Source organism: Rhamphochromis sp. 'chilingali', assembly GCF_963969265.1.
Source record: "Rhamphochromis sp. 'chilingali' genome assembly, chromosome: 2".
Classification (NCBI taxonomy): Eukaryota; Metazoa; Chordata; class Actinopteri; order Cichliformes; family Cichlidae; genus Rhamphochromis; species Rhamphochromis sp. 'chilingali'.
The window spans coordinates 26,390,493-26,412,721 of NC_137930.1; the positions used below are offsets into that span (position 1 = coordinate 26,390,493).

A 22,229-nucleotide genomic window follows, 5' to 3' on the forward strand; every position below is an offset into this window, starting at 1 on the left:
CGGAACAGTTCTGATTCCTCAAAGCTCTGCTGGTGGATGTTTGATATCTTAGACACTTATAGCAGCAGAGGGGAAAAAAAATAAAATTATACTTGTTTATATGATTGTCATTTATTTGCTACTGGAAATATACAGCTGGCGTTGACCGCGGACAACAATGCGGCAATTAACGCACAAGTTTGCGCTCGAAAACCAAAGTTTTTGTTATATACACGCTGATTGTTGTGTATATGCGGATAAAACCATATGTATGTTCTTATTACTCATTTATATATATATATATATAAGAAAAAAATAGTCATTATTAAAGAGAAGACAATTTTGAGACTGAAATTAATTTAACTCCATGATTCAAAATATAATTCCGTTAATATTTTGGATAATTTTATGCCAGTTGTCGCTATGCTTGCAGTTATTTAAAGAACATAAATATTGCGATTCAAGGCATCATGTATTTATAAAATAAAACTGGTTGAAGTTAAAATTCATTAAAAAATAAGAATAAATTCGATGTTTAAGTAATAAGTTAAAAGATGTATATTAGTAGGGCAAATATTCACGATTTACAGATCTTTCAAACACAGCTGGCGCTACGTTTAAATCCACAGATTAATGTGTTTGTTTGTTTTTAATGTAAATCCTTAATACAATTATGCAAAAGTATAAAGACATATACATAAATACATAAACTATAGGAGCTGATGTAACTGAATCTAAACGCTGACAGAAACTCAGGGAGCCATTAAACAAAAGGCTGAGCTTTATAATTACAGGATATGTTTGAGCCTACAATAGTTTAGATCGATATGTCAATCATCCCGCTTTCCACAGCGGATCCATGATTATCTGTAAATCTACACTTCAGGAATTATTCCATCAAAAATGATCCAAGCGTTTAAAAAAAGAAGAAAAAAATACACCCGAATGTGTATCCATGAACTAAAAAGGATATATTTATCCAGTGGGCCCTTTATTGAAAACAGATAATTACAGGCAAGGAAAATAAAATAAATAAATAAAATAAAACAAAAATAGAATTTAAAAAAAATGCTGTAATGGATTTCACAAATGTTCTGCAGCCGCATGAATGATTTTACAGCAACAAACAAATCCCACGAAGAGCTGAGTGATGTCAAGAGGTAGGATTTGGTCCATCGGTCTGCACGAAATTGTGCTCTTCCGTCTTCTCCAACAATTAGCCCGCTGCGAGCTGTAGACCAACAGTTCCTACTTGGTAACCTCACAAAAACAGAAAAGGCCATTTGGCCAGCAAATTCAATCATCTGCCAATTAAATCCAGTTTACAGTCTCATCGGGATTTCGTCTCTTTTTTTTCTTTTTCTTTTTTTAAAAAAAATCATAAGAGCCTCAAACTCCAATAAAGAAAAAAATGCCCAATATGACAGCAAATGAAAAAAAAAATGCAGTTTATAATAAGGAAAATGTGTCCACATTAATCAGTCTTACAAAAAGGCCTACAAAGTATTGGAAGTATTTACAGGAACTGCACAAAAATAGTAAACTACTTAATATTCATCATACCAGAGTGGGAAAAGTGAGCCTCAAAAGGCTACAATAGCTAAGACTATATGATTATTGTGGATAATGTTGTTACATAGATGCTCTTTCTGGTAATAAATAAATGATTTGATCCATGATGGCTGATTTTCCACAAACAAAAACCCCCAAAACGAAAGGGTTACATGTGGTGAGGAGAGGGAGCTTTTGGGCAATGGAAACAAAATATTTTAATGGCAACAAAGAACACCATCAACATGAAAAACACAGGAGCGAAGTGATTATTTACCTTTAATGGAGAATTTTAAATAACAAGAATGCGACCAGGGATGGATCTAAATGCTACGCAAAAGTCATTAAAAACAGTCGTATAAAATTAGATCCAAGAAAAAAAACAAAACAAAAAAAAGAACAAAGGGGGGAGAAATCAAGCGCGCCCACACACACACACACACACACACACACACACACACACACACACTAAAACTCGCAGTGAGAGTCGCTAAGCGGCTTGTGGCTTATTATTTTTACACTCCATTAATAGTAACCAATTAGGACAAACCGAAGCCCAACCCGCCCTCCAAAAGAAACATATTCCTTAATTAAATAATGTGATCTGGAAGTTAGAAGATGTGTTCAAAACAAAACGAGAAGCAGCGTTTACACCGCTTAACACTTTCAACTGTGTTCAATCGCTGCAAATCGTGATGAGGCAGGCCGACGAGAGGCCCGACCTGCACGTCAGCCAGGTTTGGGTCACATGTCCGGCTAAATAATGACCGATGATTCTGAGACCTGAAATAATTTAAAAAAAAAAACAACCCAAAACCCATTTTGGGTGCCGTCCATGATGGCTGTGGTTACTCCTTAACAGTCAGGGTTCACCTTCGAGAGCTTTTATTTTCCCCACATCGGACAGTCGAAAGTACTGAATGTGGAAACTGTTTGTGTGGAGGTGGGGGCTGAGGTGTAGACGCTGGCTTTGGGTTTAGAGAGGAAGGGGTGGGTGGCTGGGGATAGAATAAGTGGGAGGATGGGTCATCTCCTGAACTTGCGGGGCCTGCTCTGGTTGCTGTGGTGTGATTTAGAGTAGGGCTCCCAGCGTTTCCTCTCTGGCGGCTTGTTGTAAACGTAGGCAGACGGGCCTGAGTAGCTATCGTCTGGATTCTCCTCCATCATCTGGAGCTTGGCTTCGATGGCGCGGATCTTAGCACTCGTGCTGGAGGAAGAAGGAAAAAATGAGAGGAGGTGTTAGCAGCGAGGCTGGGGGGGAAATACTAGTGTTGATACTGAGTGTGAGGGACAAATAGGACTGATGTACAGACTCTGGGGGACAGAAAGAGGAGGTAATAGCAGTCTTAGTGAGAGGGGGGTGGACAGGTTTAAAATAAAATACAGAAGAATGAACAGTGAAACAGAGGACTACTTTTATTTAAATGGTGAAACAGAATTTGGAGAAGCAGAGGAGATAAGATTGTGAGAAAAAATTGCAGTGCTTGTGGGGAGGCGGTGGGGAAATGAGGGAATGAGTATGCGCGAGAAGTAGCAAAAAAAAAAAAAAAAAAACTGGAGAGGAAAACAATAGAGGGGCCATCAGGGAAAAAAAGAGAGCTATAGTGTATATTTCCTCTCTTGTGCTGTGTGGATAGAGTGACTTTGAGGTTTGCAGCAGATAGATGAGAGGTTCCTGCACAACAACACGAAATTACTTCTTTTTTTTCAACCACGACATATTTACACAAAATTAACAGCTTCCACATTTAAAGGGTAAAAAACACTCTGCTCAGTGAGTCTGCTCACTCCGGGGAACCTAATTTGGCATTTGACCATTTTTACACTCCATTTGTCTTATTTTAAATAGGCTGCAAATGCATTATTAATCCCCCTAAAACTGTTGTTTATGTTAAGGAAAAGATCATTGATCAGCGCACTGCTTTACCTCACAATGGTAAGGTGAATCCACCGTGAGGCCAATTGCTGAGTGTCTTCTCTTTAACATCCCATCAAAATAAAGGGTAAAAAGGCCCCAAAATAGTAAAGGAAAATATCATAGTTCAGGTTAAAGTCCAAGAGTTGCCTTTTTTTGGTTGCCAGTGGGATGTATACTCACTGAGTAGCCTGCATAAAATTCATGCTGTGTATTTCACGTTTTGCTGTGACTCTAGGCTGGATTACCTCAGTAGGAGGCGAAAACGCCACAGAGTGACTTAACAGCACTTTATTTATTTAATTGGTTGACCTGCAAGTGTGTATATGGGAATAAGGGCTGCAAATGTGGCTGCTATAATGGCATACTTTGGAGTCGGACAGAATTTCAACACTTCCATTGATGTCTTTGGAGCCAATGTGGTCTTTCAATAATTTCAGCACCACAGTTGAGTACCGTGAAGAATGTTTTATAGCAGAGGTGTCAGACATGCATCCTGGCAAAGGGTCAAATCCAGTCCTGCTGGACAGCTTTACAAAGTATCAGAATGGCTGAGGAGCTAATAATAACTCATTTTCTTTAACAAATTGCACTGCTCTTGCTGGAGAGGTGGAGCTGTGAGGATAGCTAAACTTTTTCTAAATCATAAATGATTATTTCAATCATAAATGAGTAAAATACTATTGTTTAGTTTCAAGCGTGTGCGTTTTGCGTGTTTTTTTTTATAAGATCCACTTTGATCTGTAAAATTGTAATGCAAGGAAAAACTGAGGAACATTGTTGAAATAGCTCTTTTTTTCTTCTTAAGACATCTCAGACTGTTTTTAAAATGGATGTTTCATTAAATGTGAATGTTTTCAGAAGGTACTTGGACTACACTAAAAGAAAGAGAACAGCTCTTGAGATAACATTAGGCCCGTATGCGGTCCAAAATATGTCTGAAACTTCTGTTTTTCATGTATTTGTGCTGGCTTGGTTAATTAAGGTTTAATTACAGTATGTCAGAAGATAGACGTGATCGTGGATGTAACAAAAGGTCACACTCACAGAGTGGGTGAAATGCTTCATGGGTTTCTCCAGCCCTCCCCCCAAAGTTGGATGAGTGGAAAAGAATGAATGGAAAAAAATAAACAAGTGTTTTCTACTGATTGCATTTACTTTTTTTAAATTTTTTCCCCCATTCAGTGACCCCCTGCAAGTAGTTATAACAACCAACTGGTCACCCAGAGCTTAAGCATTCAACACCCTAACCTATGAGTGCCCACTTTCAATCAATGCATAGGTCACCGAGTGGAAGGCAACCTGCCTCCAAACAATCGCAGTCTGACTCGGACTGAGTGCAGTCACTCTCAGACAGATCGGAGAAGGCTTGCAAATAACTGCTGTTTAATTTATAACGTTGCCATCACACTGGTGTCAGTTGCAACTCGTCTGCAATTGGTCTCTTTGCAGTTGGGGACATGACTCAACTGGTTGCCAACTGGTTACAATGCTATGTAAAAGTTAATAGATAAACAGAAATATCTGAATTTCTGTTTCGGATCTATGAGGTTCTTGCTAGACTCTGAATGTAAGCAGTTGAAGTGCATTTACATTGAAGGAGATAGCACCAAATTAGCGATCTTCACCGATTTATCACAGTTAATCAGATATAGACTGCATGTGTACATGCCAACTTAATCCAGTTCAATCACAGGCTGACTGGTAGCAGACTGTCTTATTGCCATTTTATCACCTTCTCAATGCAATAAAGTTTCTCTGAGGATGGCAACTGTTATGAGGCTCAGGTTTTAGTAGTTGGAGCTCTCTCTTGTAGTAGGAGACGGTAAACTTCAGCAGCATTCTCACTGCTAGAAATTCTTTCTTAGGTTTAAGCAAGACTGACAGGTAGAGAAAGAAGAAGGCAATTCGATGCCCACTGGCTCATCTTTGCACTGGGTGCCGACAGATTAGAAACCAATTCAAATCCATTCAAATACAAAAGTTCAGGCCTTCAGCTCATATGTGAACACACTCAGAGAAAAACCAAAACCTGATACAACAGCAGAAAGTTTATATGTGTGCGTGTGTGTCTGCTGTTGATGCCAACCTGAGGTGGTTGGTTGTTATGGATCCATCCTCTGTTGAACCGCTGCATGACGGTTCCAGGCTGGGAGGCATCGTCTTGTCATTACGAAAACCTTCAAACCTCTGTAAACAACATACGTGGGCAAAAACAAACAAACAAAGACCCACACAAACAATGATGGAAACGTGTATGGACAGACAGATGAAAAGAGATAAACAGAAGGAGTAAAATAACAAGTAGAGTAAGTAATGGCAGAAGATACACAAGATACAGGGAAGCAGACAATCAGTGGAAGAGACTGAATATGTCCTAAAGATGTAATGTGGACTGTGATATAGATTACAGCTCACAGTACACATCAATCAAACTTTAACTTTCTAAAAATTCCAATTCCTAATCATTAATATCAGTTTAACAGCATTTTACCCCTGAGATACATTTTAGGTCTAAGTTTGAACAGGGCCAAATAAAATAAGGCAGACATTTAGAAAACAACAGACCTTCTAATAAATACTAACAGCAGGTCTCTGAAGTCAGCTCCAGTTTTCTCCCACAAATATGAACATTACTAAACTACAGTATTGATCTTGTTTGTTTCCGGTCAAACAGACAGTAACCAAGCAGCAAGCAAGCACGTCCGGCTTGTAATCACACCCTAAGGGATGATCGAGGATAAAAGTGGGACCAGCTGATGAGCAACAACCAACGCGTGCACTCATTCCTTTCAAAACCACCTTCCAAACATCTCCAACAGCCAAAACTGAAACCTGTGGAGAAAAAAAAGAAAGAAAAAAGAAAAACTAAACAAAGTAACAGTCACATGATGGGTAATGATAAGCTCCAGCACTTGGCGCAGCAGTTTCCGTGTGCAGTACGTTTGGAAACCATCTGGCGAAGTTCAGCCGGTGGAAGCGAGACAGACTCACATGACATTACATGAAGTTACATAAATGCAGCAGAGCACACGCACACACATTCCTACATACAGTCCCATGAAATAAACAACATGTATAGCCAAGAATAAGAGTAAAAACAATGACCATGCAACCAGCCAGGACCCTTCCCTTCCACCTATTCCTAAAGGCATGTGGCTGGAATGCATAGAGATCTGAATGCAGCCAATAAGAGCACACTGAATCTGAAAACACTCCAAAACCTGCAAATAAAGCTAAATTTGGGTTGTTAAATTTGTTTTTCAGGAGATAGCATTTTAAATTAGGTTAATAAAACTAAATATCTAAATAACTGCACTATAATTGGCTGACAAGTGAGAAATGCATAGCAAATGTAGTTAAACTTTTGTTTTGTAAATTCATTCAGTGTTGGATGTATCACCTTACAATATGACACCAATAACTTTTACTTTCTAACAAGTAACAAGTTCACCCAACCGGGTGGTAAAATAGTTGAGGAGGTGCTGGAAATATCATGAAGTAAACTCAATATACTAAGAAGACTTCACACGCTCAGGATGAATAATCAACACGCACAAACTAAATGAAAACCGTTTATTGTTTCTGGTAAAGCAAACAAACTCAAACGAGTAACTAATGCATACATGATGCTTTAATGTAATAGATTACTTTTAAAATATCAAGTTGTTTTAAAAGTAAAAGCCTATTACACAACACGGAGTACAAACAAATAAAGCCAAGAAGAAGTGTACAAAACCGTAGTTCCTCTCGTGACCACTTGAGGTTGGCTCGAAAAAGGAATGAGACCCCAAAGACTCCCATGCTAAAATGCTCCACTTTGCAGCATTAAAAAGAAAACTTGCATACCTGGTATTAAAAAAAATAATAGTTTACCCTCAGATCAACTCCGAGTGAGGGTATTTTTTTTTACTCATCCAACTGGGTAACTCAGTTACAGGTAGGGTCACGGCAGGCGCCCTGACACAAGCATAAAGCTGATAAGTGTGTTTGTGTGTTGCACTTGCTAACTAAGCTCACTAGGATAAGCTGATAAATTAGCACTGCACCCTTTTAGCCACACAAATCATTTCATCTCCAAAGGTGGCATGCATCATAGATAAGCTTACTTATATAAGTATGGGTATAAAATACGCCATCTTTAACAGTTGCATTTGCAGGTTTGGAAATCTGAGGATTGTGGACATCCTTAAATAAATAATCATCAGAGTAATTCCCTCCATTTCAAAGCTTTAAATAAAGTCAAGATGTAAGCCTGGATGATTGGATAACTTCAACACCACCAAAAATTAGTGACTCGCACTTCACAGACTAGTCCACTTGAAATATCAGTATACCGGCTTCACTGGAATTGGCAGTGATCTGCAATTGACCCCATTTTGTAATCTCTGTAGCTAATAAGAAACATAACCCTTGAAATTATGCATCAAACAAAGGTTAAGAAAGGGGAAAAGCGCACATATTGCATGCTTTAGAAGGAGGTTTAATGATCAGATACCTCTTAGGAAAAAGCTCCTGAGGTGATGGGTGAAGTTGAGCGTTGCGGTGCCATCTTTTTTGGAACATACGACATGGGTCATGCTTAAACCTCTAATCTTTTCCTCGCCTAAAACTCACAATAAGAAAATGTGGGGGAGTCTACAACATGAGGGAGAAAGATTGATGAACAATGTGAAGATGACTGTGGTTGAAATATTAATTTATTTTCACAAAGGTCATGATAATGGTGATGTGTGAATTCATTTCTGCCAGGAGGGAGGCAAATCCATGTCTGCAGGCTAGGCGGAGATACTCCCTGTTGTGAAACTTTAATTATAGCAATCAAGTCTAGCAGGACAGTTTGCTGGGTCACATGATCACGACCGTCCATCAACACACTGCAGCAGAGTGGAAAAATGGGGTTGCGCATATCTAGCTTACTTTAACAGAACAAAGCTTAAGAATACCAACAACATTCGCTGGAAGCCGAGGTCAACCCCAGTCTATAACCCACTGACAATTTAATTATAATTAAAAAACTAATTCCTAAAAAAACTTGCACTTTCTCTGACTCTGTTAGTCACGTATGCGGCAGAGAGGACAGCAAGATAAATATTCTCCAAGACTGTGTTTTAACTGCCTGAGCTGATAGACAGAAAATGGTATTTACTGAGAGGAACCAGCATTTACTGTATGCCTGCCATGCAGGCAAAGAGTCAAAAACCTGTTTATTCATATAAATCCTCACATTAACAAACCTGACGCTACAGTCTGGGGTCTGTTGAATCTAAGATGACCCCAACTTGACCCTGAAAAATACTGTTAATATGTCATTTTAAGCTTTAAAAGAATAAAACAATTATTAAGTTTGAGAATTATTTATATTAGCCTACACGTACTGCTAATTATTAAAAAAAAGAAGAAAAAAAAGGGGTCAGAACCAGACCCCATTCAGCTGATTATATTCACTCACTACAGTACACTAAATTATTCACAAGATTAACCGTGCTCTCCTGTTAGTATAACCTACGCTAGAGATGCTTCTTGCATGGAAGTGTTTTTACATGCAGCAGTTATGCAAGCTGCATAACTGACTTGCATAACTGGACAATAGTTATGCAAGGAAATGTTTGATTTCATAGTACCGCACCTAAAAAAGTGCATGTGAGCTAAGGCGAGTGGCAAAGATGTTGGGAGATTGTTACTTAAGTGGTTCAAGGTCATTTTTATTAGTGGCACAAAAATTGTTTTTTTTAAATGAACACTTGTAGAAGCATGAATATAAACAGCCACTACTTTTGCTTGAAACGGTTGATTGAACTGTTATTAGGTAAATCTTTGAGCAGATTTATCTCACAGCGTGTTCTCTTAAAGGCGGCAGCGTTGACCTTGACCCCCTTCTACCATGTGTTTGTGTGTGTGTAGGGCGTGATTCGTCTCTATACAGGATATCCTTTCACCCTTCGCCAGTAGGCTTTCTATTGTTAACAGACAGGCATGCTGGTTGTGCTGGGATCCCTGTGCTCTCTGTAAACTGGCTCTGACAGCAAAAACACTAAAATTAAAACCACTACTGGCGGATCATTTTTATCTTTCACCCTAAGCCAGATTGACCTCTGCCATCACATATTTTGGTGATTTCTCCCAACCCTTCGGTCATTAGAGAGCCTAACATTTTTCTAATGCACAGATCTAATATTTATATTTAGTCTCTATACCTGCAGATTAAACCCAAAATGTCAGCCACATTCAGAGCAGTATTGTATGCTGGGAGTGAGCGTGATACTTACCCTCACCTGTGCGTGCGCCCAGCGCACAACCAACTTCTTGGACAAAGCTAGCTTCCCATTTAAACACTGGATAGCCCTCTCAGCCTCCTGCATGCAGCCACAGAAACACAAACACAGAGAAAACAAGGAAGAGGAAAAGAGAGAAAGACAGAGGGGCGGCTTTTAAGTCGTGATTAAAAATCAGCTTTGATGATTGCATCCGAGTGATTAAATCATTAGTCCTCATAACAGCAGAAGGCCATAACTGAGGTGTCTGAGTGTGTGGCTGTGTGTATGAGAGGCAGTGTGAATAAATACAGTTTTATCTAATCAAATGTGCAAGTGGCTTTGTTGCTAAATTATATTAATGCAGTTCTTTATCCAAGCGTGTCTACATGTAAGTGTGTGTGAGTGTGAAAGATAAACACACACTTCCTCTGTATAATCCTTTTGGGAGGGCTTCATATCCCACTGATAGACACTAGCTGTGAAACTAGATGCTTATCTCAATCCCACAGCACGCTCCAAAACAACCTGTGAAGCTTAAACCTGCTCCCTATAAAGCCCACTTCAACAGGACACACACGCACACTGCTTCAGGTTGACTCATGAACGTTTTTACACTCAGTTTGGGTCATTTTCATAAAACATCCAACTCATAGTGGATGAAAATTGTTTCTCATCAGATCTTTAAGTTCAAATATTTTTCCTATATTGATGAAATGACTCGTTTTACTCCTGCCAACTGAGGATTTACTTTTAGAAATGATAAATCTGGTATTTCATGCATCTGAGTTTACGTACTAGTGTACAAAGCCACATTCTGTGGGTTTAAAAAAAACAAACAAACTTTAACACAACTGACATTTATATGCAGATAAACATGCTGCACGTACCTCCCTGGTGCTAAAGTTGACAAAGCAGTAGCCTCGTGGCTGTCCCTCCAAAGGCCCAGACTTGTGAAACAGGAAGTCAAACTGTTTCACTTTGCCAAACTTCTCTAACAACTTCACCAGGTGATACCTGTCGAGAGAGAGCGAGAGAGCGAAAGAGAGAGAGAGCAAAAAAAAAGTGTAAGAAAAGACTGCTCCGTAAAGACAGAAAATGGGAAATAAGAAGGCAAAATGACTTTGATATTTTGCAAAAGGGTCTCAGTCCATGCTGTATTTGGCCCCCGTAAATCTGTCAAGTGGGGCTAATGAGAATGACAGCTTTCTCTCCCTGACACCTTTTTAGCAGCAGGCCAGCTGGTGTGGCAGGCCGGTGACAGTAAATCTCTGACTGAGACAATGCTGAGGATACAGTAGCAGGACAATGAGGGAATAAAACAGAGGAAGCTTAAAATCCCCCCTGAGCACAGAGATCTGCACAAACAACCTCCACTGACTGTGCGGCGCTGCTTAGGACTACAAATGAGCATACATGTGGTCACTGAAGAGCTATGCAGTGTTTGTGAGATTGTAGGTGTGTGTGTGCGCGCGCGTTTAACCAGCAATTTGCAGCCATGGGAAAAAAACATTTCTTTTGACAGTACAGAAAAGAGCAATGAGTTCAGGGTCACTTGGAGACTAGATTCGCTGCTACACTACTGTAAATACCCCGGGGCTGATTGATTGTTTTCAACACAAACTGAGCAGCACGTGCTTTTCCATTTCGTTAAGAAGAAAATAGGAAAAAGTGTCCATCCCAAGTTCCAATATACTGACACATTCGAGATGCTGGGGTCAACTGTGTGAGTCAGGCTCAAAAAATGACTGAAATGGTGAAATCAATTAGCAAAATTGTAAGAGTGTCAATGGACTCATGTAACTGTTTGAGGTCCAAGAACAAGTTTGAATCACTGTGAAAACTCCTCAACAAGAAACAACACATCGCCCTGCTGATTAGTCACTGAAACCACCACAGAATTAACTCCTCATGTTCCTGAGTGAAGGCAAAGAAACGGCTTTTAGCAGTCCTCACTGTATGAAAGACGACAACACCCGTAACTGTTTGCAAACCAACTCAATCAGCAGTTTACGAAAAAAAAAAAAAAAGGTTACAGTTACACATTTGTATACTTTAATATTTTGTGTCAACCCAAGGAGCGTGCACATGCACAAACAGTTGAAGCCAAACATTTTCAGCAATTCGTTGATTTTATTTTTGTTTACATGTTCTTGTCTTCTGTCACAGGGGAAAAAACTGAAACGCTCGAAGAAAAGAGTCCAACAGACGCCCTCCTGTGTTCTTGATTTGGTGCCATTGCCTTGTGTGACTGTCCAGGCCTCAGAGTGACCCCAGGTGTTTTGTATAACTGTTAAAGAGAAATTAATGCTTCAGCCTTTTATTGTTTAGGAGCCTGTTATTTTTAATCCTCAAGTGGTTTGTGTGTGTGTGAGAGACCAGAAAAATGTCAATGTGCAAGTGTGCAGTGTATGTGCAAGGGACTTGATGTGGCATTCTCAGAGTGAAGCGAGGTTCTAAGCTACAGGTTGTACTAATGTCTTCTACGACTCCCTGGGGGGCTTTAGACCGACGACAGTTTCTGCTTTTCCCAGACAACACCCTGCAAGCCTCCCCATGTGACAGTGGCTCATCTAGCCCTAGATTACACTTAAGTTGTTGTTTACACTTCAGTAAACAAAAACTGTGCACTAGTGAACTATGCCGTCCTTTGAAAAAGCTATATAGTTAGACGTTTGAGCATATGTGTATTTTTAACAGAGGTTACACACTAAGAACCTTATTGGATGCTAAACCACAATGGAGAGCTCCTCCTGGGGGCTGTAAAACCCACCAGAGGAAGAGGGGAAGAGAAGGGGGAGGAAAGGGAGGGAAAGGTGAGCAAACGGAGACTAAAGTTCAGAGAGGGGATATTGATGGCAAGGTGAAAGGTGTAGGAAGAGGAGCACAAGGCAAAAGAAAAGAGGAGGTGAGAAGCCAGGTATGACAGATACAAGAGTTAGGAAACAAGAGGAGAGGAAGGAAGGGACAGGGGGGGATGTGAGTCAAGTCCAGAAAAAGATAAGACAAAAGGTTCGGTCCAGAAAAGTGCAGGTCAGAAGGGAAGAATTTGGAGAGGAGGAGCTAGGGTTTGACTGTTTGACAATGCAGCTATCTGCAGTTGTAAAGAGTAAAAGAGCGTGCAACTGACAACTAGCACTGTGACAGGAACTGTGGGATTTTTACTGAAAATTTAAAAGGGAAACAACATCATAGTTTCCCCATAACCCAATGGATATCTGAACAGGATGAAAAGCAGAAAAGGTCAATTTAATTATCACGCGTGGAATAAATTCTTCTCTCTTCATTGTAAGAGATGAACTCATAGGAAAATTTCATAATTCTCTCAACAGGGAAGCTTATAATCAAACAGAACGGTGCACAGGACTTCACACAAAATCACAGTGCTGCTTTTCACTGTATTCAAATTAAGTGTAACGTTTTACCCTGAACCACCTAAAACAGCACTGAAAACATGAAACAGAACTAAATCTCACCTAAACGCCAGCACTGAAAAATGCAACAATTTTACAAGAAGTCTTTAGGAATAGTTCTCCAGGCTTCCTGAAGGATAGTCAAAGCTCCTCTTTGGATGTTTCTGCCTTTTGTTCTGTTCTCTGTCAAATATGATCCCACACTGCTTCAGTACTGTTGAGGTCTGCGCTCTGGGGAGGCCAGTCCAGTGTTCAACTGTGTCTTTGTCTATCCAGGTATGCTTTCACTGCATTGGTAGTGTTTTTGGGAAGCCGCTGCTATTCAAATGTTTTCCAGATGGTATTGCGTTGTGGATCAAAATCAAAATGCCAAGTTTTCAGCTGATAGTTCTTTGGAAATCACCTTGCTACTGCAAAATACTGTTTCCTCCAAGTCAAACCCAATTATATTTGGCAGTGTAGATTCAACTACAGAAATTGGAACAAACTATATACTTTTGTGACAGGCTGCTAGTCACAATATACCTAAAGATACACATTAAAATTGGTTCATTTCTAAGTTGTGTGTTATGTGTAGACACAACATTGGTTCATCTAGTTTGTTAGGTGCCTTTTTAAAACTTTTCATAGGTGAGTGTTAAGTGTCATAACAAACAAAAAACATTCCTTTGGGACGACCAGGTACAAGGACTGGACTGAAGATGGGTGCAATCTAAAAAAAAAAAAAAATCATTCAAACACCTTCAGAAAGCCTGGAGAACTACTGCTTAAAAAAAGACAAAGTGTGTATCACTGGAAGCAAAATATAAAGAAATCAAGTGGGGCTTAAGACTTTTGCACACTTTTGTATTTTCAAATGATCCAAGCTCAAAGAAATAAAATTTCACCCTCACAGAATAAATTACTCATGTCATCTTTTGTAATAAAATGATATAAATTAAGATTGGGGGCAGTTTAAAGTTGTATTGATTTTAAATGCTGAGAACAGTTTGTTTCAGTTCAATCATTTTTCCTTGTGGCATCAGCACCTTGCATCTGCAGGGAGTTTGGCTCACCCAGACAAACACAGGGGGTACTGCGTGCTATCCCGGAGCTAATTAATCTTCCCAATCAGCAACGGGGGCCTTGAGCATTTCTCTTGTTTTCCCTCCATACTGAGAAGTAGAGGGCCATTTAAGAAGAAGCAGAGCAGAGCAGGGAAAGGGGAAGGAAACGCCTGTCTAGACGCCCACCAGAGCTGCTGCCCGTACATTCTCCAGCAGCCCCCACAGGCGTACAAACACACCCCTCACCCCAAAAAACTACCTCCTCTTCATCACAGCATATGCAGGGATGTCTTTAGCATTCAGCAGCAAACACAAAGAAGGAGGAACAAAAAGGATTTGCATGTGATGCTCTGTCAAGACTCTTCTGGGTGTCAAAGCCTCTACCAGCTGCCACCCAAACATCACACACACACACACACACACACACACACACACACACACACACACACACACACACACACACACAGAGCTCCAGGTTGACACAGAAACAGTAAACAGGGCAGGTGATTGAGGAATGATGGCTGCTCCTTAGCCGAGCAGGTCTCCGCGCTTCACTGCCTCTCTTTCACACACCCAGCCCTGTCTGCTCAGTCTCAGCTTGTGACACACACACACACTCTACACACACAGTTAATCAATCATATACGGACACACAATACATTGCCTTTCTATGGGGTAGAAGGTACAAACCAATGCCTCAGTTTCATACCATCTATTACAGTGACCACAGATCACCCACTAAAAGCCATCACTAAATGTTACTCCATATTAAAGTGGCGCTTTCGCACATTTGACGCTGAAAACGTTACATTTAACTCCTAAAAATGCTCACTATGGCACAGCTCTATTGTAATCCCAGTGGCTCTTTGACTATGAGCTCAGATCCCTGTAATCATTACTAACGGATTAAAGTGTTGTAGATAATTTACACTATCTAAAGTGATATCTGGTGGATCAATGAAGATGAAATATGAGCTTGCGTTAAAGCAGAAGCTGACTTTTTTTTTACTCACTCTGTGATTTTGGGATCAATGTTTCCTATCCACAAGCGGTTTCCATCATGGGCCGTGCTCTCTGAAATAATAGAGGCATTTTCGACTGTCTCTGCTGCCGATGACATGTGGAACCTGTGGGATAAAAGAAGCAAAAGGCAGAGTTTTTGATTATCGCAAGTATGAATTTGCATGGAGCTGAGGAGCTCAGACACTCAACAGCTGGGCGTTTGCCTCTGGAAATCTCTGGAACATGAAGGAACCTACCAGAGAAGACCTGGACACCTATTGGGCATCTGCACGCTCAACCAAATACAGATATTCAGCTAATTATACCCTCATTGAAGGAAAAATCCAGGAAAGGTCAAAAAAGTAAAGCGTCAGATAAACAGCTTCCACATTAACTGCACATAAATAATAAAGAGTCTCAAAACTTTGCCTTTCAGCTGCCCTTTATTGGACGCCACAGTTGATCATCTTCCTTCATCTGACACTATCCCAAGCATCCTCCTCTGTCACAACAACCCTCCTTGTCCTCCTTCCCTACATCCACGAACCTTTTTCTTCCTTCTGCTTGGCAGTTTCACCACCAACATGCTTTCTACGACATAGCCACTACCACGCCAATGATCTAATCTCTGAAAAGTGTCCAATTAAACAGTGAATTTTAGGGATTTTCTAATCTAACTCAGTTAATTTCATTCAATTAAAATTTAAAGCAGTTGTGTGCAATATGTGCGCAAAGGTTGTGCCGATGTATGTATTCATAACAGGGGTTTTAACTTAATCAGGAAACAGAATCAGGAAACGACGTAGTGTGGGTTACTTCCTCGCACTGTCAAATAAACACATAGTTCCTGAAAACATCTGAAAAAGCAAAACTCCGACTCCACATCTGGGAAAAGCTAAGCAAATAATCTTAGTTTAACAAACCGTACAATTCTACTCCTTAACTCCGGAACTTCTTCGGATAGATCCGCCCGGGTAGAGTTAAACCAGACACGGTTATGCAGGTGGTAACATATGTGATGAAGATGAGCTCTCAGTCACTTCGTTATAGAAGAGCAGTGGATTGCAGCAATTAGCTAAGTGAGTTTCCGTTTACCTCGTTGTTTGTCAAACTTCCTCTTCGCTGGCGAATTCTTCGAATTGATTTACCACTGATCCCACCTTCGGGATGATTCTGGTGCGTCAAAACGTCAAATTAATCATTTCCTAAACTGTTTTCGTTCTATATTAGAGACTAGGCGAGCTAGCTCTGACGATACCTCGCTACCGTCTGACAACAAAGGCGCGGGGTGATGACGTAGTTTGTTTGAGCATGCGCAGAGTCCTATGGGAGCACTCGGTTACTGTTTGGTATCGCCTATATCATTCTCCTACAACGCTTCCAGTGTCCTCTTAGTCGGTAACCCCGCCCAGTCAGTGTAACCTGTACGGATATCGAACATCTACCAGGTGGCCATAACGTACAGTCTCGTGGTGATGACGAAATAGATGTCAAACGCGTTTTCCCCGATGGTTGTTGCCCAGGCTGACACGCTTCTGTGAAGACTTTTTGAAGTAAGTGTGTGTTCTGGTGCACTTTACAGTTGAGGCTTTTATTTTGCTGGGTTGTTGTTGAAATTAAGGGTAGCACTGTGCTGAACACAGTTCACTTTGGTTCAGTTTGCCCCCTGTAAGAATGGAGAGAAGTCTTACTGACCTTCTCAACCCCTCAGCTATAGAGTCGTACAGTTGGTTAACCTAAATGTGCATGGGCTTGTATGATAGCTCCCAACTGCTGTAACTGCTGTGAAATTTGCACCGAATCGTTCTGGTGCTGTATGCAGGAGCGAGTCCACAGTAATATAAAAACATGTGAATTTTTAACGTCATGTTAAGTTGCGCATGTGATGTGCCCCATAGATGGCTGGGGCGCACGTTTCTTATTGATTTGTGTGTTTGATTTGATTAATTGTGAATTTACTGTTGGTGTCAGTAAAACTAGGTGATGCTGTGTCATGTTGCTCTAGTTTGTCCTCTTATAGTCGGAAAAACTACAAAATTATCACTTTCATACCCAGCTGGGTAACAGGAAGTCTGTGAAAAGGTCCATTAAAACACGTACATAAGCAATAGTTCCTGTTTTTACATATTTAGACTCACTGGATATTAGGTTCATCTTACCTGTATTGGATTGGGGGCCATTTGAGTCCAGTAAACCCACTGTCATTTTCAAGAAACCAGTGCTTTCTGGTGTTATTTGAGCTATTTAAAACTGTGCCATGGGTTGCATCATCATTGCTGATTTGAGGCAGGATGGATGCTTGCTGCAGCAGAAATCAAGACTCATCTTCCAGTCTTCTGTTGTCTAATTTTGGAGAGATCGCGTTTATTATAGCCTCGCTCTCCTGTTCTTAGCAGACAGGAATGGCACCCAGTGTGGTCTTCTGCTCCTGTAACCCACAGTGTTCGGCGCGTTGTGCACTCAGTGATGCTGTTGTCTATACCTTGGTCGTAACTAGTAGCTATTAGAGTTATTATTATCTTCCTGTCACCTTGAAGCAGTCTGACCATTTTTCTCTGGCCTCCAGAGACAGTTCAACCAGAGAACTTCTGCTGACTGGATATTTACTCTTTTTCTCTGTAGACAGAGTGTGTGGGGGAAGCAGGGATGAGACACGTGCCTTTGTCTAATTGTAAAGCCATGTCATTTAAATATGATGTGTGACAAAGCTGAATTATGAATTGTTGCTGTATAAATTGTGTTCATTATCACAGATATAACATTCTTCGTGACTTTTTTTTTCAAAATTTGGGACTTTTTTCAAAATTAAATTCACAACATGAGACAGTGTGGCAAGATATCAAACCTTATTTTAATCGCGCACAGAGTGTAAAGACAAGAAGGTTTAGTCACGCATTCAATCACCCAAAATAAACAGCTGTGTGCCACTCCTGTTTTTGTACTATGATGGTTTAAAAAAAAACAAGAAAAAAAACCACTTTAGCAATAGTAGCACTTTTGCTTCGTTGAGTAAAGCTCTGCCAGAGAACCTTTTCTCTACTCCAGCTGCACCTTTCAACACTGGGTACTAAGACTTGGTCACAAGAAATGAGTCTCCATTTCTACATTATGCTGTGGTAAAAACATATTCATCAACACATTATGCTGATTGATTGTTATATCAGTCGAACTGCAGTGCTACTATGTGATGAAATGATTAGTTTGAATTGATGGCATCCTCAAGCCTGTAACAATGTGAAGTATTGTCTGGTGCCTGCTTCTAAAATTTGGGGATCTTTTGCATTTTTGGTATTAGACAAAAAAGAACATTTGAGGAAAGTTTAGGAATTCATTACACACTAAACCAGGTGCGCTCAATGGTTTTTAATGAGAAGAAAATAATTTGTTTCGCTCCCAGCATGAACATCTTGTTTGAGGAGGCAGAGCCACGCAGAACATCATCAGATACTCTGCTGTGTTGTTCGCTGCTCAGGCTGCAGAGCGAAAGGAGAGAGAGCATGCGGGTTCACCAGCTGGTTTCTGCTGCTGGAAGACACAGGGTGTGTCTGCAGCTGCTGCCGTGTGTGTGAAATCTACAGGACGTGAGGCTACAGTATCCCACTGAACACCTGTGCCTCACTCTTTCTGCTCGGCTGGCTTCTTAAAGAGATCTGTCACCGTCCCGCATCTCGGCCTATCGTCTCTGCCACATTGTGGCGTGTCGCATCATACTTGCTGGGAAACCTGCCGGCCGTGGATGCCTGTTTTGGGCTTGTACTGGAGGTGGTGGTGTACTGTGTAGCCTAAATATTGCCAAAGGAATGAGTTTGGATGTTGGTTAATATCTGGAGTGAGCGTTGGATTGACTCCGGGGGATTAGTGGTAGCTGGAGGTATAATGGCGAACAGTGAGGTCAGTGTCATGTCTGGTTGGAGACAAACCACACCCAGTGGCTTGTTTAAAGCTCACTGTGACACAGCCTTTGACTTAAAATGTTCAATTCGGGTATTAAGACTGTTCAGACGGTGTGTTTCCCCTCACAGGTCGCAGTTATAAATACACGAGGCACAATAGAAGATGTCAGGCGGGCAGCAGTGCACCGCACGCTGTTCACAACCACTGACTGTGAAAGACAGGCTTTAGAGTCTTGTTTGTGTCTGGGGGCTTAAATATCTCCGTGTTTTTCTGCACTTGTGTGTGCACACCGTGGGTCAGTGACACAGTTCACAGTCAAGAGCCTATTTGTGAGGTGGGGTGTGATTCGTCCATTGAAAGGCAGGGCCTGCTGTCATATTGTTGTTTTTTGGGGGGTTTTTTGAATAGGAGGTTCCTCCCTCAGGAATGCCCAGACGAGTGCGCGTGGGCTGAGATAATGGTTAGCTTTATCCCACAGATTTATGAGAAATGGCATGTTTTTAAGTGTATGAGTGTAACTGAATGTAATGTAGGTGGTAGAGCTGACTGTTGAAAGCTTCACAAAAACAGTGACGTGTGGATGGATTTATAAGAACCAACCGTCTGTGTTCTACTTCGAGAGAAACTCTGGTCAAATGCATGGGCTGTAATTCAGGTGGAAAGGATTCATTTTTTTTGGAATACCAGAAAAATAATAAACTTTTATTTATTTAGATCAGTTGATGAGTAATTTTTGAGCTGCTCTCAAGAATTTCTTATTCATAGGCTTTTATCTCTGTTTCACAACCCAAACACGCACATGATTATTCATGAAAAGAGTTTATTTCTTTTTTTTATTATGTTCTAAGGGGATCGTGCACATTAACATGCACACCGAGACTCGTGTAAATGTGCTTTAGTTACACTGGCTGATTTTCATCTGCAGTCCCTGGCAGGTTTACAACGTTTGCACAGAGTGGGGAAAAAGAAAGACTTAGTTACACTATAAAGGTAAACGTAGTTGGCCACCTACACAAACCCACTCCATGACACTTTAAGCACACAGTTTTTGTGCTGATGTTAATACCAGAGGAGGTATGAACAGTTATCAAGACCATTCACCTTCGCACCTGCGACCAGTTTAGAATCACCTAGCAACCTAACCCCATGCGCATCTTTGGACTGTGTGCAGACACAGGAAGAACATGCAACAAAGGCCCCAGCTGGATTCAAACCCAGGATCTTCTTGCTGTGAGGCGACAGCACCGTGCTTCCTTGGCTGTGTTGCTGTGGTATTTAAAAGCTTCTATTTTGCAATAATATCACTCCACTCAGGGCTGATTGTGGAATATCTACAAGGGAAGAACTTTCACAAAGTGACTTTTTGAAACAGCGGCACCCTTTTACAGCACCACGCTCGAGCTCTTTAGAGTGAACATTTGTAAAGACAATCTGCACGGCTAGGTACTTGAATTTACACAACCGTGGCAAAGGGACTGAAAAAACCTCTATCGGATAGTGTAACATAACAGCATGTTCACAGTCAGAAACAGAGTAAAAGATCACTTATAAACCTCACAGGGAAAAAAATTAGTTACAGAACTTTGGAAAAAAATTAGATCAGATCAGCTGTTTATCAAGCAAACAGTTTATGATGTCATTATGTGCTCTCACTTAATAACAGGTTTCATTTACTTACAAAAGAGCAAATATTGATCATTCATCTGCAAGTCAATCCCTTTTATTTGATTTGAATGCTTTAATAATTTATGGAGACCGTAACAGAAATGCTACAAAGCAAATGTAGAAGATGACAGATTAGTAGGTTGCATTCATTTTGATTTAGTTGCACTTCTGTCAGAAATTATCATGCATTTACTGAGGTGCACACAGACTAGGGTGCCGTACTGTTAGAAGAAGATGAAGGCCTACCTCCTGCTGGCTGATATGAGCTATTACCTCATTTTGATTAATATTACCAGCTGTGCTTTCAACTGCTTTTCTGATTGAATTGTAGCTCTGTCGAATGTAATCACATGTTGCCCTTCCAAACTCAGCTGTATGGCATTTATCTACTTTAAAATGTTTTGTTAATTTAAACTCTTCCCCCCCCCCCCCTTTCCGGTGTCAACAGTTATGGCTTTGAATCATCTGAGCTTGCTGCGGCCTCTCCTGTGTCAGCCCCTGCTGCGACATGTCAGGTCTCCGCTCACATCCAGAGTCAGTCTTAGGCCTCTTCTGGCTCCTGACGCTTTCCACCACCCTGCTCCTGCTGTATGCATCAGGCTCTACGCCACCAAAAAGGCCAAAGGTCAGTGAGGAGATTTCTGAAGTTAACTTGTACAACTTCCATGACTCTGCTGGCACAAATGTGATGTTATTTATCTAGATAAGTCTCCACTCTTCCCTCGGCTTTTTCCTTCTTTCTCTCGTTTAATCTTCAAAGCCAAGGCAAAGGGCCAGTCAGGGAAGGTGAACATTAATTCATCTCTGGTGGAAGACATCATCAGTCTGGATGAAGTGAAGGAGGACATGACCACTGTTCTCGATTCGCTCAAAGATGACTTCACACGAAACCTCAGCATCCGAACCTCGCCAGGTAGTGAGCTTATCGTACTTTTCTTTCTTTCTTTTTTGGACTGTGCCTTTCATTCCTCTTGTTTTAGTACAAAGTTCAAAGCAGAGAACAAAGGGTTACCAACAAGGCAGATGAAGCATGAAAGCATTACCTCTAAAGTTAAAAGAAACGTTCAGACATCACTTCATGTACGTACAGTCCAGACTGAAAACATTAAGACAGTTAAACACGTGGCAGCTAAACTTTACCTGTGTGCTCGTCCAGCTTTTGTTCATGCACAGAAAAGCTCACCAGTGCCTCACATAACAAGGATATCACAAAGAGGAATCTTCCACAAAGGCCTGTGGATTCTGTGTGAAATGTGAATGGAAGCAAAATGCAGAAACAACATTTTAAAATAGAACATAGATAATATCAACTATTTCAACTGAGGAAATCTAACATTTTAAGAAAATTATTGTCTTATTTTGAATTTGAGATGTGGTTGCAGCAACAAGTCTCATAAAAGCTTTAAACTGCATTGCATCCTCTCTTCTTTTAACAACAGTCTCTAAGCATCTGGGGACTGAGGAGTCCAGCTGCTGGACTTTTGGGAGAGGAATGTTGTCCCATTTGTGT

General features: G+C 40.7%; 2 protein-coding genes across 6 annotated transcripts in view; one reads left to right on the top strand and one right to left on the bottom strand.

The window, feature by feature from the left end:
• Positions 1-927: 927 nt before the first annotated feature.
• rbm18 (RNA binding motif protein 18) lies at positions 928-16,463 on the bottom strand. 4 transcript variants are annotated; one of them, XM_080907942.1, is made up of 7 exons: positions 16,256-16,463; positions 15,172-15,285; positions 10,590-10,716; positions 9,715-9,801; positions 6,168-6,280; positions 5,535-5,635; positions 2,600-2,737 (listed from the first exon to the last, which is right to left on the bottom strand). In XM_080907942.1, exons 2-6 carry the CDS (start codon positions 15,276-15,278, stop codon positions 5,551-5,553), a joined length of 519 nt encoding a protein of 172 aa, XP_080764068.1. In that variant the 5' UTR covers positions 15,279-15,285; positions 16,256-16,463; the 3' UTR covers positions 2,600-2,737; positions 5,535-5,550. The 4 variants fall into 4 exon arrangements, 3 of the variants coding, with proteins under 3 accessions (XP_080764066.1, XP_080764067.1, XP_080764068.1); XM_080907940.1 differs by lacking the exon at positions 6,168-6,280 and having other exon boundaries at positions 928-2,737; positions 16,256-16,461; XM_080907941.1 differs by lacking the exon at positions 6,168-6,280 and having other exon boundaries at positions 928-2,737; positions 9,721-9,801; positions 16,256-16,460.
• A 108-nt stretch (positions 16,464-16,571) lies between these two features.
• The window catches only part of mrrf (mitochondrial ribosome recycling factor), a 28,786-nt gene continuing 23,128 nt past the window's right edge, over positions 16,572-22,229 (top strand). The window contains exons 1-4 of one of the 2 annotated variants that reach the window (XM_080874193.1): positions 16,661-16,713; positions 20,226-20,325; positions 21,168-21,344; positions 21,480-21,632. In XM_080874193.1, coding sequence (XP_080730319.1) covers positions 21,170-21,344; positions 21,480-21,632 — 328 coding nt within the window. In that variant the 5' untranslated portion in view covers positions 16,661-16,713; positions 20,226-20,325; positions 21,168-21,169. Of the gene's footprint in view, positions 16,714-20,225; positions 20,326-21,167; positions 21,345-21,479; positions 21,633-22,229 lie in introns of both variants that reach the window. The other variant, XM_080874192.1, reaches the window with a different exon arrangement.

Coding starts and splice junctions, on each gene's coding strand:
- rbm18 (XM_080907940.1), bottom strand. CDS start 15,278: ATGTCATCGGCAGCAGAGACAGTCGAAAATGCCTCTATTATTTCAGAG. Junction 10,717..15,171: donor ATTGATCCCAAAATCACAGA/GTGAGTAAAAAA, acceptor CTCTCTCGACAG/GTATCACCTGGTGAAGTTGT. Junction 5,636..9,714: donor GGGCGCACGCACAGGTGAGG/GTAAGTATCACG, acceptor TGTTGTTTACAG/AGGTTTGAAGGTTTTCGTAA.